Source organism: Siphateles boraxobius, unplaced genomic scaffold (genome assembly GCF_051911475.1).
Source record: "Siphateles boraxobius isolate OS27281-9 unplaced genomic scaffold, OSU_SipBor_1 61, whole genome shotgun sequence".
NCBI classification, from domain to species: domain Eukaryota; kingdom Metazoa; phylum Chordata; class Actinopteri; order Cypriniformes; family Leuciscidae; genus Siphateles; species Siphateles boraxobius.
Window position 1 is genome coordinate 9946163 of NW_027509188.1, and position 13838 is coordinate 9960000.

Sequence of the window (13838 nt, forward strand, 5' to 3'; positions counted from 1 at the left end):
TTTAAGACATGGGACAGTCTTGCGCACATACTTCCTTTCGCGTACACGCGCTCTCAAGTGGCCAAGACCACAAGTCTTTGGACAAGGCATCTGTAGGACAGTGGACCAGGACGTAAGTTGCCCATCCCATTGTTAAAAACTTGGAAGCCACGTAAAGATTATCTTTTTATTTTCCATTAAACAACATTCAATATAATACAATATTTAGCTCTACAGTCTATTCTGATTCATTAACACAGTTTCACTGATCCATAATAAACTCCAAACCCAGGATAGAGTGTGTCAGTGAATGTGGTCTGGACTGTGTGTATGAGGCTCATTGTGTCAGAGACGCTGTAAAAGGACAGAGTTCCTGCACTGTGATCCACATACACTCCTATTCTCCTGTAATCCACAAACACTCCTATTCTCCTGTAATCCACAAACACTCCTATTCTCCTGTAATCCACAAACACTCCTATTCTCCTGTAATCCACAAACACTCCTATTCTCCTGTAATCCACAAACACTCCTATTCTCCTGTAATCCACAAACACTCCTATTCTCTTGCTGATGGGCTCTACAGTGATTTCAGTATTTATGTTGTGTTTGAATGAGTAACTGGAGGGAGAGCAGAGCAAACACCAGGACTGATCATTCGATCGGAACCGACACTCATCACTCCGTCCCTTCCTGCTGATGCTCTTATATGCCACTGATATAAACACACATCTCCCACTCCACTCAATCTCCCAGTAACAGCGTCCACACACACTCTCTCTACACATCACCTGCCACACATCATCAAATCTGTCTGGATGATCAAGATATGGCTGGACTGTGTTCGTGAATCTAATCACTCTGTTACTCACAGACAGACAGAGAAGTGTATTCACTGTGTTCAGATCCAGAGTGAACTGATGGGAATCTGATGGAGAGAAAACATATCAGAATCAGGAATTAGCAATCTGTCTGATCTTTTAATATATCTGAACTTTTCATGTTCAATATATCAGCAGTGTCACAGTACAATTTACCAGATATCCTGTGCAAATCATCATTTACATGATCAACTTTAAAACTTTTCTGTCGTGTTTTCTTTCACCTCCTGCGGAAAGAACATGAACACACCCAGAGTTTTTCTGCTTGTTTTCTTAGTGACTTACATGGTAGGAAGTCGTTTCTGGTCTTGGGAACAATGTTGGTGGAAGTGACTGTGGAAATCAACAGACATGAAGAGTGTGATTATCATGTCAAGAGAAAATGATCCCTGTATCAGTCATCTTCTACATGATTTGAGATGATGGAGGATAATTTCTGAGAGCAGAATCTCCAGGACTTTACCTCTGTCAGAGATCTTCAGCTCCTCTTTGCAGAAATCCTCCAGTTTGTCTCTCAGCTGAAGGACAGATTCTCTCACGCCATCAAAAGAGGAGAGAGAACTGAAGGGATTGTCATTTACGTCTGTATATTCAGGAGGAGCTGAGAGAGACTGGAAACTCTACAGAAAACAGAAATCAAAGCTCATCACCTCCACACTTCATCAATAACCTGCCCTACATTTACATTTGTGTCGAAGTCTCAACAGAAAGAAAACTGGACTACTAAATTAGTTTAGATTTGCATACTTAGCACTTGTGACTATATACAGTTGCAATTGAAATTATTTATTGGCAAAATTTACAGATTTTCAGCTGTTTGCAAAAAACAAATCAAACAATAGTAATTGTAATAGCTCAACACAACAAATGGTTTCAAGTGGTTTCCCCAAATTCAAATGAAAATGCAACATTTTATGACTTCTGCAGTCTCTAAACCCCAATCTTTTTGAAACTGAGAGCTACTTCATGGGTACCGAGTCATATGAAGGGCTACCAGTTTGATACGCAATTCTGAAATAAAAAAATTGCTCAGCTTGCCTTTCGTTATGCATTATTAATAATGATTAATTATACTCATCTATGTGAAGACACTTTTCACGTTAATGATTTCTCAACAATGAAAATAAGGTGGGAAACAGATATCAATATTCAGCACTTTAATCTCAGTAATTGTTACATTTTCAGATGATCACTTACATCACTACATTTCATTGGATGTCCCATTTTCACTAGCCACTTACAAACCCTTTTAGCAAATTGTGAACTATGTTGAAAAAAGTTATTAATAATGTATTGTTAGAAAAATCAACTTACTTTTAAATAAATCCTGTCACATTTTGAACTAATGACCAAATCTGCTGAATTTTTTAACACACTTTTAAATTGAACACAATTCTTCAATATTCAAAATTCAACTTCGCCATGGCACCTCCATGTTGCCACTGACAACATCTGGTATCTGTTTCTTTCCCTAGTGGGGAGACTGTTCACCAGTGCATTGTAATCTGGTGTGTAACTTGACACTGCAACTGTGAGTGAGTCTTTTAGATGTGCATCAGTGAGGCGTGTTCTGTGTTTGTTCTTGATGAAGTTCATGTCAGAAAATGCTGATTCACAGAGATAGGTTGAACCAAACAGGCTAGCAACCTTCTTAGCTGCTGTGCATACTCCACTATACTTCTGTGTCGACAAGGCACCAAAAGTTTGGTGCAGTCTGGTAGGCTTTGAGGTGGAGGTCATTTAGCAATGTTATGATTTCAATCTCCACCTTTCCAGCATCCAAGTTGAACGTTGCACTTAGTTGTATAAAAAATATGTATAGCATCATACTACATCACTATCACTTCAGATTTTGCTCATGTCCATAAAAAAGCATCAACATTATATTGTATATAGCTAAAGGTAATGTCAGATTGACTTTATATTCTATTTTAAACTTTTTAAAAGTATTTTCTAGACTTTTGCTTTTTGTCTAAGGTAATAAAATGTAATTCTTACATATCAAAGCATTTTGTATTGCTGTTCATTAAGTTAAAGGGTTAGTTCACCTAGGGTGAACTATCACTTTAAATGAAGGAACAATTTAAACATTTCAGTACCTGATAATATATAGTAATATACAGTATGTATTTGTATATATATATACAGGTCCTTCTAAAAAAATTAGCATATTGTGATAAAGTTCATTATTTTCCATAATGTAATGATAAAAATTAAACTTTCATATATTTTAGATTCATTGCACACCAACTGAAATATTTCAGGTCTTTTATTGTTTTAATACTGATGATTTTGGCATACAGCTCATGAAAACCCAAAATTCCTATCTCAAAAAATTAGCATATTTCATCCGACCAATAAAAGCAGTGTTTTTAATACAAAAAAAAAAAGTCAACCTTCAAATAATTATGTTCAGTTATGCACTCAATACTTGGTCGGGAATCCTTTTGCAGAAATGACTGCTTCAATGCGGCGTGGCATGGAGGCAATCAGCCTGTGGCACTGCTGAGGTGTTATGGAGGCCCAGGATGCTTCGATAGCGGCCTTAAGCTCATCCAGAGTGTTGGGTCTTGCGTCTCTCAACTTTCTCTTCACAATATCCCACAGATTCTCTATGGGGTTCAGGTCAGGAGAGTTGGCAGGCCAATTGAGCACAGTAATACCATGGTCAGTAAACCATTTACCAATGGTTTTGGCACTGTGAGCAGGTGCCAGGTCGTGCTGAAAACTGAAATCTTCATCTCCATAAAGCTTTTCAGCAGATGGAAGCATGAAGTGCTCCAAAATCTCCTGATAGCTAGCTGCATTGACCCTGCCCTTGATAAAACACAGTGGACCAACACCAGCAGTTGACATGGCACCCCAGACCATCACTGACTGTTGGTACTTGACACTGGACTTCAGGCATTTTGGCATTTCCTTCTCCCCAGTCTTCCTCCAGACTCTGGCACCTTGATTTCCGAATGACATGCAAAACTGAGCAACAGTCCAGTGTTGCTTCTCTGTAGCCCAGGTCAGGCGCTTCTGCCGCTGTTTCTGGTTCAAAAGTGGCTTGACCTGGGGAATGCGGCACCTGTATCCCATTTCCTGCACACGCCTGTGCACGGTGGCTCTGGATGTTTCTACTCCAGACTCAGTCCACTGCTTCCGCAGGTCCCCAAGGTCTGGAATCGGTCCTTCTCCACAATCTTCCTCAGGGTCCGGTCACCTCTTCTCGTTGTGCAACGTTTTTTGCCACACCTTTTCCTTCCCACAGACTTCCCACTGAGGTGCCTTGACACAGCACTCTGGGAACAGCCTATTTGTTCAGAAATTTCTTTCTGTCTTACCCTCTTGCTTGAGGGTGTCAATGATGGCCTTCTGGACAGCAGTCAGGTCGGCAGTCTTACCCATGATTGCGGTTTTGAGTAATGAAACAGGCTGGGAGTTTTTAAAAGCCTCAGGAATCTTTTGCAGGTGTTTAGAGTTAATTAGTTGATTCAGATGATTAGGTTAATAGCTTGTTTAGAGACCCTTTTCATGATATGCTAATTTTTTGAGACAGGAATTTTGGGTTTTCATGAGCTGTATGCCAAAATCATCAGTATTAAAACAATAAAAGACCTGAAATATTTCAGTTGGTGTGCAATGAATCTAAAATATATGAAAGTTTAATTTTTATCATTACATTTTGGAAAATAATGAACTTTATCACAATATGCTAATTTTTTGAGAAGGACCGTATATTACAGACACAACTCAGTGTTTGCATAGTGTATGATGTGACCATTTGCACACCAAGTCTTACCCCGTTCTGAAGATGCTTCTCCAGAGCTGCTACACGACGGCACGGGAGAGCTGCAGCCCAGCGGTGGCGGCAACTCAACGTTGTCATCATCACGGTCGGTGATGGCAGACAGTTCTATAAAAAAAACAAAAATCCAGACAGTGCTTTAAAAATTGTCCATTACACTTTACTGTTCTGTGCTACTTTATACAATGAAATCACAGATAATACAATCCTAGCTAGCCACATTGCAAACACTGATGTAAGAAATTAGAACCTCACTAAACGACTAAGAAACAAGAAAGTAAAATAATATAAAAACAGAACTTACCAGGATCGGTGCAACTTTGCTGTAGCGAATCATCCACCATTGACTCGAGCATTATTGTTGCCGAGTTCAGCGCCCCGGTCACCTGGCATGCCGGCCTATCGCCGAGAACAGAGTCGAGAACGTCGAAATGTGGGTTTCGACGAGGGCGACCATTGCCGCTTCGACCGAGGTCCTTTTTTTGGTCCCTGTAGTCCTTCTTTAGTTTTTTTAGTTTGTTGCTTATCTGTTGGAGGTTCCGGTCGAACCCCGCTACAGCCATCTCTCGCTGAATTTGCTGCAAAACCGGTTTCGTCCGCGAAGCCCCGTCTAACTTACCCTGGACTTCTGCAGAGGACCAGAGTGCAATAAAGCAGCTTGTTTCCTCCTCTGACCACAACTGTTTTTGTTTAATCGCGTCCATCGTGTTTATCTGCTAATTCAAAAATGGCGGTCAGAAGTTTCTGTTCGTCTTGATGGTCACGGTAACCCTGCCCCCAGCCGCTGACGTAAGCGGTTCTTACTTCTAGACCAGCAATGATTTGGTGCTACTTAAGAACCACTTTTACTGGTTCGGAGCTGGTGCTTTGGTGGTCGAAAAACAAAGAACCGATTTGAAACTAGGCTCTGGCTCCGAACCAGCACCAGCTCTGCCTTGGTGGAAAAGGGGTAAGAGAGATTGTGTTAGCTGTGGTGTCTGTGTGATGCAGGTAATGGAATAAAAAAAAAAGGTGTACATTAATGTCACAACTGTGTGTTTTTCATTGTACTGTTCACTGCTGTCTCTCTAGATGGCAAAACAGGTGGTGGAGAACTTCCCTAACATCCCTGAGAGCATCACTATCAATCCATCAGATGAGTGGATGCACCACTGTAGAAAGCAGATGGCAAAAGAAATTTTGCTTGGATCAGGTATCATTTTCAAAAGAATTATGAAAGTACTGTTGTATCTGAATACCCCGAATTACAGTATACTTAGATCAACTTTAAAATAATTACAGTGTCAAGGGAAGAGTACTGTTCCATTTGTGGACAAAAAGGAGTCCAGACAGAAGAGCACTGCATTTGGGTAATTATTACGTTAAATCTCATGGTAATCACTAAACACTGCCAATGTAATATATATATATATATATATATATATATATATATATATATATATACACACTAACATGGAAAAACAGTTTGCATATATTTCCAATGTTCTTCTTAGATACAGTGTGAATTATGCTGAAGGTGGTTTCACACTAAATGCCTGAACATAATGGTCCCACCTGAAGATGAATCATGGTCCTGTGTTTTGTGCTTGTAATTTTTTTCCATTCTTTGTTTTGTAGCTGATGTAATGTTTTGTTTTTATTTATTACCATGTGTGTGTTTACTTTGTTACCATGTACAGTATATATATATATATATATATATATATATATAAACTTTCAAAGTGTTTTGAAACTGCCTTTTTGTATTTTACTGAATACAACACTGTTTTTAATATTTTACTGTTTTATTTCTTCTCTGAAAATAGATAACATAAATTACAAACTCTAACAAAGCAAAGTAGAAGTCCTGACAGTAGAGAGCATGTCCAGAATTTAACAAAATCCAGCTAAGATGATTAATGAAAATATCAAATCTGTAGTCTATTTAGTGGAGTTCACACACATATATAGTTTACTTGATTTTGTTCCACAAGCTGAAAAATAATTAAATGTATTGAATTTGCAAGTTAAATACATGTCAGATGCTACCATGTCTTTATAAAAATTAGCATGAAACTTTATTAATATGTAGTATGTTCAGTAGGCTACAAGGGAGAAATGCATGCATGTTCTGAATATGTCTGTTCCATATTGTTAAATATATTTAGTGCAAAATTCTACTGTATATCAAAGTTAGTATAATTGTACAGATATGACAGTACCCAAACTACAAGGTGTATTTTCTTTTGAGGTTTCTATTGAATCAGAATCAGAATCAGAATCAGAAAGAGCTTTATTGCCAAGTGTGCTTGCACACACAAGGAATTTGTTTTGGTACTGAGGCTTCCAGTGGACATATACAAATACAACATGAAACATAATACTACAAATTATAAGAATAAAAAATAAAAATATAAATATATGAGAGTAAAAACTATCACAGTTGGGTTTAGTCAGAATAGACATTTTCAGATTTACAGATTATGAACCTATTTACAGTGTTTTGAATATTATAAATAAATAAATCTACATATAAGTATCACCTGAGTTGTGGGATATTGCACTAAACAGTGGGAGTATTGCACTTACAGGCATATGCCTTGGGAGGAGTGTTAACTGTTCAGGAGGGAAATGGCTTGTGGGAAGAAACTGTTCCTGTGCCGAGATGTTCTTGTGGCCAGTGATCTGAGTCTCCGTCTTGACGGTAACAGTTCAAACAGGTGGTGTCCAGGGTGAGTGGAGTCTGTGATGATTTTACCTGCTCTCTTCCTCACTCTGGAAGAGTACAGGTCCTGGAGGTTTGGCAGGGGGGCACCAATAATCCTCTCCGCAGTCCGGACTGTCCTTGTAGTCTCCTGATGTCTGATTTGGTAGCTGAACCAAACCAGACAGTGATGGAAGCGCACAAGACAGACTCAATGACGGCTGAGTAGAACTGAATCAGCAGATCCTGTGGCAGGTTGAACTTCCTCAGCTGGCGAAGGAAGTACAGTCTCTGCTGGGCCTTTTTCACAGTGGAGTCAATGTGATTGTCCCACTTCAGGTCCTGAGAGATGATAGTGCCCAGGAACCTGAATGACTCCACTGCTTCCACAGTGCTGTTCATGATGGTGAGTGGGAGGAGTGCTGAGCTGTTCCTCCTGAAGTCCACGATCATCTCCACTGTTTTGAGCGTGTTCAGCTCAAGGTTGTTATAACTGCACCAGACAGCCAGCTGTTCAACCTCCAGTCTGAAAGCAGACTCGTCACCGTTTCGGATGAGACCGATGACAGTGGTGTCGTCTGCAAATTTCAGGAGCTTGACAGTGGGGTCTTTAGAAGTGCAGTCATTAGTGTACAGGGAGAAGAGCAGTGGGGAGAGAACGCACCCTTGGGGAGCACCAGTGCTGATTGTGAGTGTCTTGGATGTGTGTTTCCCCAGTCTCACTCGCTGCTGCCGGTCCGTCAGGAAGCTGGTGATCCACTGACAGATCGAGGATGGTATGGAGAGCTGGGTCAGTTTGGCTGTGAGAAGACCAGGCATGATGGTATTGAAGGCCGAACTGAAGTCCACAAAGAGGATCCTTGCATAAGTCCCTGGTCTGTCGAGATGTTGCAGGATATAATGCAGTCCCATGTTGACTGCATCATCCACAGACCTGTTTGCTCTGTAAGCAAACTGAAAGGGATCCAGCAGGGGTCCAGTGATGTCCTTCAGGTGGGCCAGCACCAGTCTTTCAAACGACTTCATGACCACAGACGTGAGAGCGACAGGTCTGTAGTCATTAAGTCCAGTGATTTTGGGTTTTTTGGGGACCGAAATGATAGTGGAGTGCTTGAAGCAGCAGGGAACTTCACACTGCTCCAATGATCTGTTGAAGATCTGCGTGAAGAGCGGGGCCAGTTGGTCAGCGCAGGCTTTTAAACAAGCAGATGAGATGCCGTCTGGGCCTGAGGCTTTCCTAGTCTTCTGTTTTTTGAAGACTCGGCTCACGTCCTCCACACAGACCTTAAGCTCAGGTTGGATGGCAGGAGGGGGGAGTGATAATTGGAGAACAGGAGGTGATGCTGAATGTGTGAAGTGCAGATCAGACCGGGAGTGTTATGTGAATGAGGGCTTTTCAAACCGGCAGTAAAATGAATTTAAATCGTCAGCCAGGTGTTGATTGTCCACAGATCGAGGGGATGGTGACTTGTAGTTGGTAATGTTCCTCAGGCCATTCCAGACTGATGATGGGTCGTTGGATGAAAACTGTTTTTTCAGTTTATCAGAGTAGTTCCTTTTAGCAACTCTGATCTCCTTTGTCAATCTGTTCCTGGCCTGGTTATACAAGATTTTATCCCCACTTCTGTAAGCATCCTCTTTGGCATGACGAAGGTGTTTGAGTTTCCCAGTAAACCATGGTTTATCATTAGTGAATGATAAGAATGTCCTGGTAGGAATGCATGTATCCTCACAGAAACTTATATATGATGTTACAGTATCTGTGAGCTCATCCAGATCATTGGTAGCAGCTTCAAAAACAGTCCAATCAGTGCAATCAAAGCAGGCCTGTAGATTCTGCTCTGCTTCATTAGTCCATCTTTTCACAGTCCTTATTCCAGGTTTAGCTGATTTCAGTTTCTGCCTGTAGGTCGGTATGAGATGAACCAAACAGTGATCAGAGAGCCCCAAAGCTGCCCGTGGGACGGAGTGATACGCATTTCTTATTGTGGTGTAACAGTGGTCCAGTATGTTACTGTCTCTGGTGGGAGATGTAACGTGCTGTCTGTATTTTGGTAGTTCACGGGAAAGATTTGCTTTGTTAAAATCCCCAAGAATGATTAAAAGAGAGTCTGGGTACCTTTGTTCCGTTTCAGATATTTGTTCAGCCAGCTGTTGTAGCGCCGCGCTTGCGCACGCGTCTGGAGGGATGTAAACATTCACGAGAATGAAAGAGGAAAATTCCCGAGGCGAGTAGAAGGGTTTACAGTTTATGAAATGTGCCTCTAAATTAGGAGAGCACATCTTCTTCAGTGTTGTTACATCTGAACACCAACTTTCGTTAATGTAGAAACACAATCCACCACCTCTCGTTTTCCCCGTTAGCTCCGCGATGCGATCCGCTCGGAACAGCTGGAAGCCCGGCAGATGTATTGCGTTGTCCGGTATGGCTTCACTCAGCCAGGTTTCAGTGAAGCACAAAGCAGCAGAGTTTAAAAAATCCTTGTTAGTGTGGGTGAGGAGAAGAAGTTCATCCGTTTTGTTAGGAAGGGATCGGAGATTCGCGAGATGAATGCTGGGGAGTGCAGTCCGCAGGCCGCGCTCGCGGAGTTTAACCAGCGCGCCGGCTCGCTTCCCGCGTTTGCGTCTGAACGCGCGTTTGAACAACAACGCTGCACCTCCGACGAGAATGTCCAGTAAAACGTCCGAATAATCAAAAACTGTAGAAAAGGTCTCTGGTGTGTGTTTCCTAATGTCCAGTAGTTCGTCTTTGGTGAAACTGATAGGAAAAGAATGACTAAACGCAGAACAAACGAACAAAAACAACACAATAGCTGGAGAGCTCCACACCGAGGCAGCCATCCGCGGCGCCATCTTGGATCTTGATTGAATTGAAACTTCAAGACAGAGTTAGTGCAACTTATGAATGTTACAAGTTACAGATAAGGGCTGCCATGTTGGATTTAAGAAATATTTATTTAAAGAAAGTTTAAAATGCTTAATGTTATCTCAAAACACTGGGGCATTGCAGAACTGTAGGCCTACACATTCAGAACCACGCGTGTGGACAGCGCCCATATCACATTGGCTGGTCGTGTCTTGATTATAACAGGTTTGTCGTTCCCAAACTTGAGCCCAGTTGTATCGTGTTCAGTGGTCTGTAAGACAGACATTATAGCATATTCTGAAGCTTTCAGTTCCATCAGGTGGAAACTATTAACTCTATATGTTACCACTTATTAAAGTCAGAAAAACTAAGTACATATGACAATACTCAAACTATGATTTTGGAGTGTGTCTTTTGAAGGGTGCTTATACGTTCAAGTTGTTTGGGGTTCATTTGTGTAGTGAAAAGTTACAGAAATTTCAAAGTGCGGGTAGGAAATCTTACATATCCTCTAAATTTCAATGCAGGCATAAAGTATTGAACTATAAATGTTTACTCATTAAAAGGAAATCAAAACATGTTAGAGTTATTGCAATGCATTGGCGCAAATCAGAACCGTGTGCCTTTAGCACCACACACGGACAGCGACATGGCATACAAACACTGTCAAGTCATTCTAAAAATAAAAGTGTTTATTTGAGGTTAAACATTAGAATTCTGTAAGGTTAAAGAAAGACAATACAGACATTACATTTTAAAACAGCCTGTACACCCCTGTAAAATATTGAGCTCTACATGCTATTGCATATCAAAGTCAAGTGAACTCCGTAGTATGACTATACCCAAACTATGAGGTGTAGTGAGTTTAAGTGTGCTTCATTTTAAAAGTTATTTAAGGGCAATATGCATAACCACTAAAAATATATGAAGGTGAAACTCAAATTTGTTTTAAACCAATTTGTTCAACTATAAATAAATAAAGTATAAAATGTACTAATTTTCAGGGATTACAATATTAAATAAATCAAGGCAATCTAATACATTTTTATACTTGACTCAGGTTGTTTCCTTCTCCTGCAGCTAAGAGAGAAAACTTTTTAGACGGTCCCTTAATTCGCCCAGCGCACCGAGAAAGATTCGGAGGAGATTCAGAGAAAATATGATATCAGATCATTAATAGTATATTTTTCTTGATGCAATTAGTTGTAGCTGCTGGTCACACATGCCAATAATATTATTTAACTTACGTTTACACTTTCGCATCCACGGTTCAAAATCTATTGAAAAAAAAAGTCAGAATGTGCGAATATGAAACCAACTTTACCGCAATACAGAGACTGAACAACAGAGGATCAGCAACAGATCTTAGCTTCTCATTCGCTCACCGGCTCAATGGTTCCTCCAGCTCTGAACATCAGAAGGGTCAGTAACAGCTCAAAGCTTCTCATTCGCTCACCGGCTCAGTGATTCTACAATCCTGGCAACAGAGACTGAACAGCAGAGGATCAGCTACAGCTGGGACTACGAGTGGAAGTAGAATTTAGAATTTCCCGCACTCGTGCAATCAGTAAAAAACTCAAGACTTCAAACATGCTTGTTTCCACACTAGACACTGCAATCCACAATACCTCCCATTGAATTAAGCCTCCACTCGTATCTCCGCCGGGATCCTTCGTGCCGCTGGCTTGGGGTTCTCCGGACTGTGTGAGGAATAAACATACCTCAAGTTCTCTTCGTTCGTGGCTTCCCTCCGCTGTCTTTCTGTGCCTCTCTCCCTGTGTCTTCGCCTTTTCTCTTTTTCACTCTCTTAAAAATGGCCTTTTTTTAAACTCCACTTTGGGAGCATGTGCCCCAATCATCACTCAAGCTCCTCCCCTCCACACCTGCCGCTCATTTTCTTAATCATCACCTAATCACCCGGTGACAAATTCACTGAAAATCCACACCACTTTGGTAAGAAGAGAGCTATTGCCACACAGGAACAGCTAGCCGGCCTTCTTCAGGCCTCCAGCTCCAGCAAAAAGGAAAGAGAAAAAGCAAGATTAGGAAAATAAACAAACCAATACAAAAGCAAAAACACTTTTCTTCCAACTACAACAAAACCACAAGTAACAGACTTGTCACAGCAAAACAAGGTCAAGAAAGCTAGACAGAATTGTTGAATGCAAAGCAAAACTATTAAAGTAATAAATGCAAAACAAAACTAGTAAATGCAAAACAAATGAAGTGACTGCAAGAAAATGAAGGCAAAACAAAAAGTATTAAAATGCAACAAGTTATTGAATGCAACGATTATAGAAGTCAAGTCATCCTCATTTATATAGCGCTTTTTACAATGTAGATTGTTTCAAAGCAGCTTTACAGAGATAAACAAATAATTTAAGGTAACAGAGATTGGTTTGGTTTTATAGTGGTTCTTGAAAAATGTTTTTTCCAGCTAAAGTTAGTTTTGATTGATTCATTTCCGTCTAAATGATCATTTGTTATTAAATTAGGGGCCGCTAAGACGACACCGTTCTCTCTAAACAGACTTTAAACGTGAACCTGAATAGAATAGAATACAACAAGCTGGTAAATGCCAGACCAATTAATATACAACTAAAACTAATAAATCAAGTTGTTGAATTAAACACAAAGGTTACTGAATGCAACAAAGGTAAATGCAACAAATTTTTTTTAACAAAACAGAATTAAAGCCAAACAGAATTAATGCAAAACAGAATTAAAGCAAAACAGCAGTGTTGCAGCTGTAAGCCATGCTATAAGCCATGCAACAGAAATGGCATGCTCACAGAGTGGTTTAAACACCTAAAACACAAAAGTAATTAAAATACAAACTAACATGCCTTTATGAGGGCCAAATTGACAGGAGTGGGTTGTACATACCAACTTATGTGGACCACGGCATGTATCCAGAAGCCAAACCTTTATGATCACATGCAGAGTCAGACGACAGCAGTCGCCCAAAGAGACACCACAGTATAGATTGCCCGTAATTCTCCGATGCAGAGAACATATGGCGGTCGATCATATAAGGGTGCAGCAAACATCCAAACAAATGCCAGTTTCACGAAGGGGCTATAATAAGCAGACAACTATTACAGATATTATTAGAGTCTACAACAATGACCAAGCATGGAAAACGCCAATACATACCCTTCATTCAAGCGGCGAGACTCCGGAAATGCAATCAGCTGAGTATGATGCAACACCCGTTTACCTTACCTCAAGTCTTTATATACGCTCCCCTGAACAGAACTCGATAACAAATGGTTACCTAGGGGGTGTGGTCGAATAGACAGCCGCGAACCCAAAGCAATAACTGCGTTTCACCACAATCACATAAATAGTCCAGGCCATGTCCTCTCTCGTCCTTCACTGTCATCGCTCCTCCTTTTATACTTCCGTAGCTCCTCCATGAGATACGAGGCCGGTTCTCTCACAGCCCTCTGCCTCCTGCTTGGATTTGGACAAGGCTCTGGAGTCGTGGGTACCAGGAGGGCTGTAAAGGGCTGATGATGATGTGGCATGGTAGTTGGTTTCTTCATCCACCTCACCGACCGTGTAAGGTGAGCCAAAGCACCTCAGCTCCAAATCAAGAAACTGTTCTAATGTCAGGCTAGCATCTCCCACAGG

At 40.8% G+C, this 13838-nt stretch overlaps 2 protein-coding genes across 4 annotated transcripts in view; both read right to left on the reverse strand.

Annotated features, from left to right (window-relative positions):
* LOC143718332 (uncharacterized) overlaps window positions 1-13838 on the reverse strand; it is a 249635-nt gene that overhangs the window by 72233 nt on the left and 163564 nt on the right. The window lies entirely within an intron of this gene.
* LOC143718285 (NLR family CARD domain-containing protein 3-like) overlaps window positions 153-13838 on the reverse strand; it is a 53456-nt gene continuing 39770 nt past the window's right edge. The window contains exon 7 of one of the 2 annotated variants that reach the window (XM_077209318.1): window positions 153-907. In XM_077209318.1, coding sequence (XP_077065433.1) covers window positions 231-907 — 677 coding nt within the window. In that variant the 3' untranslated portion in view covers window positions 153-230. Of the gene's footprint in view, window positions 908-10875 lie in introns of those variants that run through there. The other variant, XM_077209319.1, reaches the window with a different exon arrangement.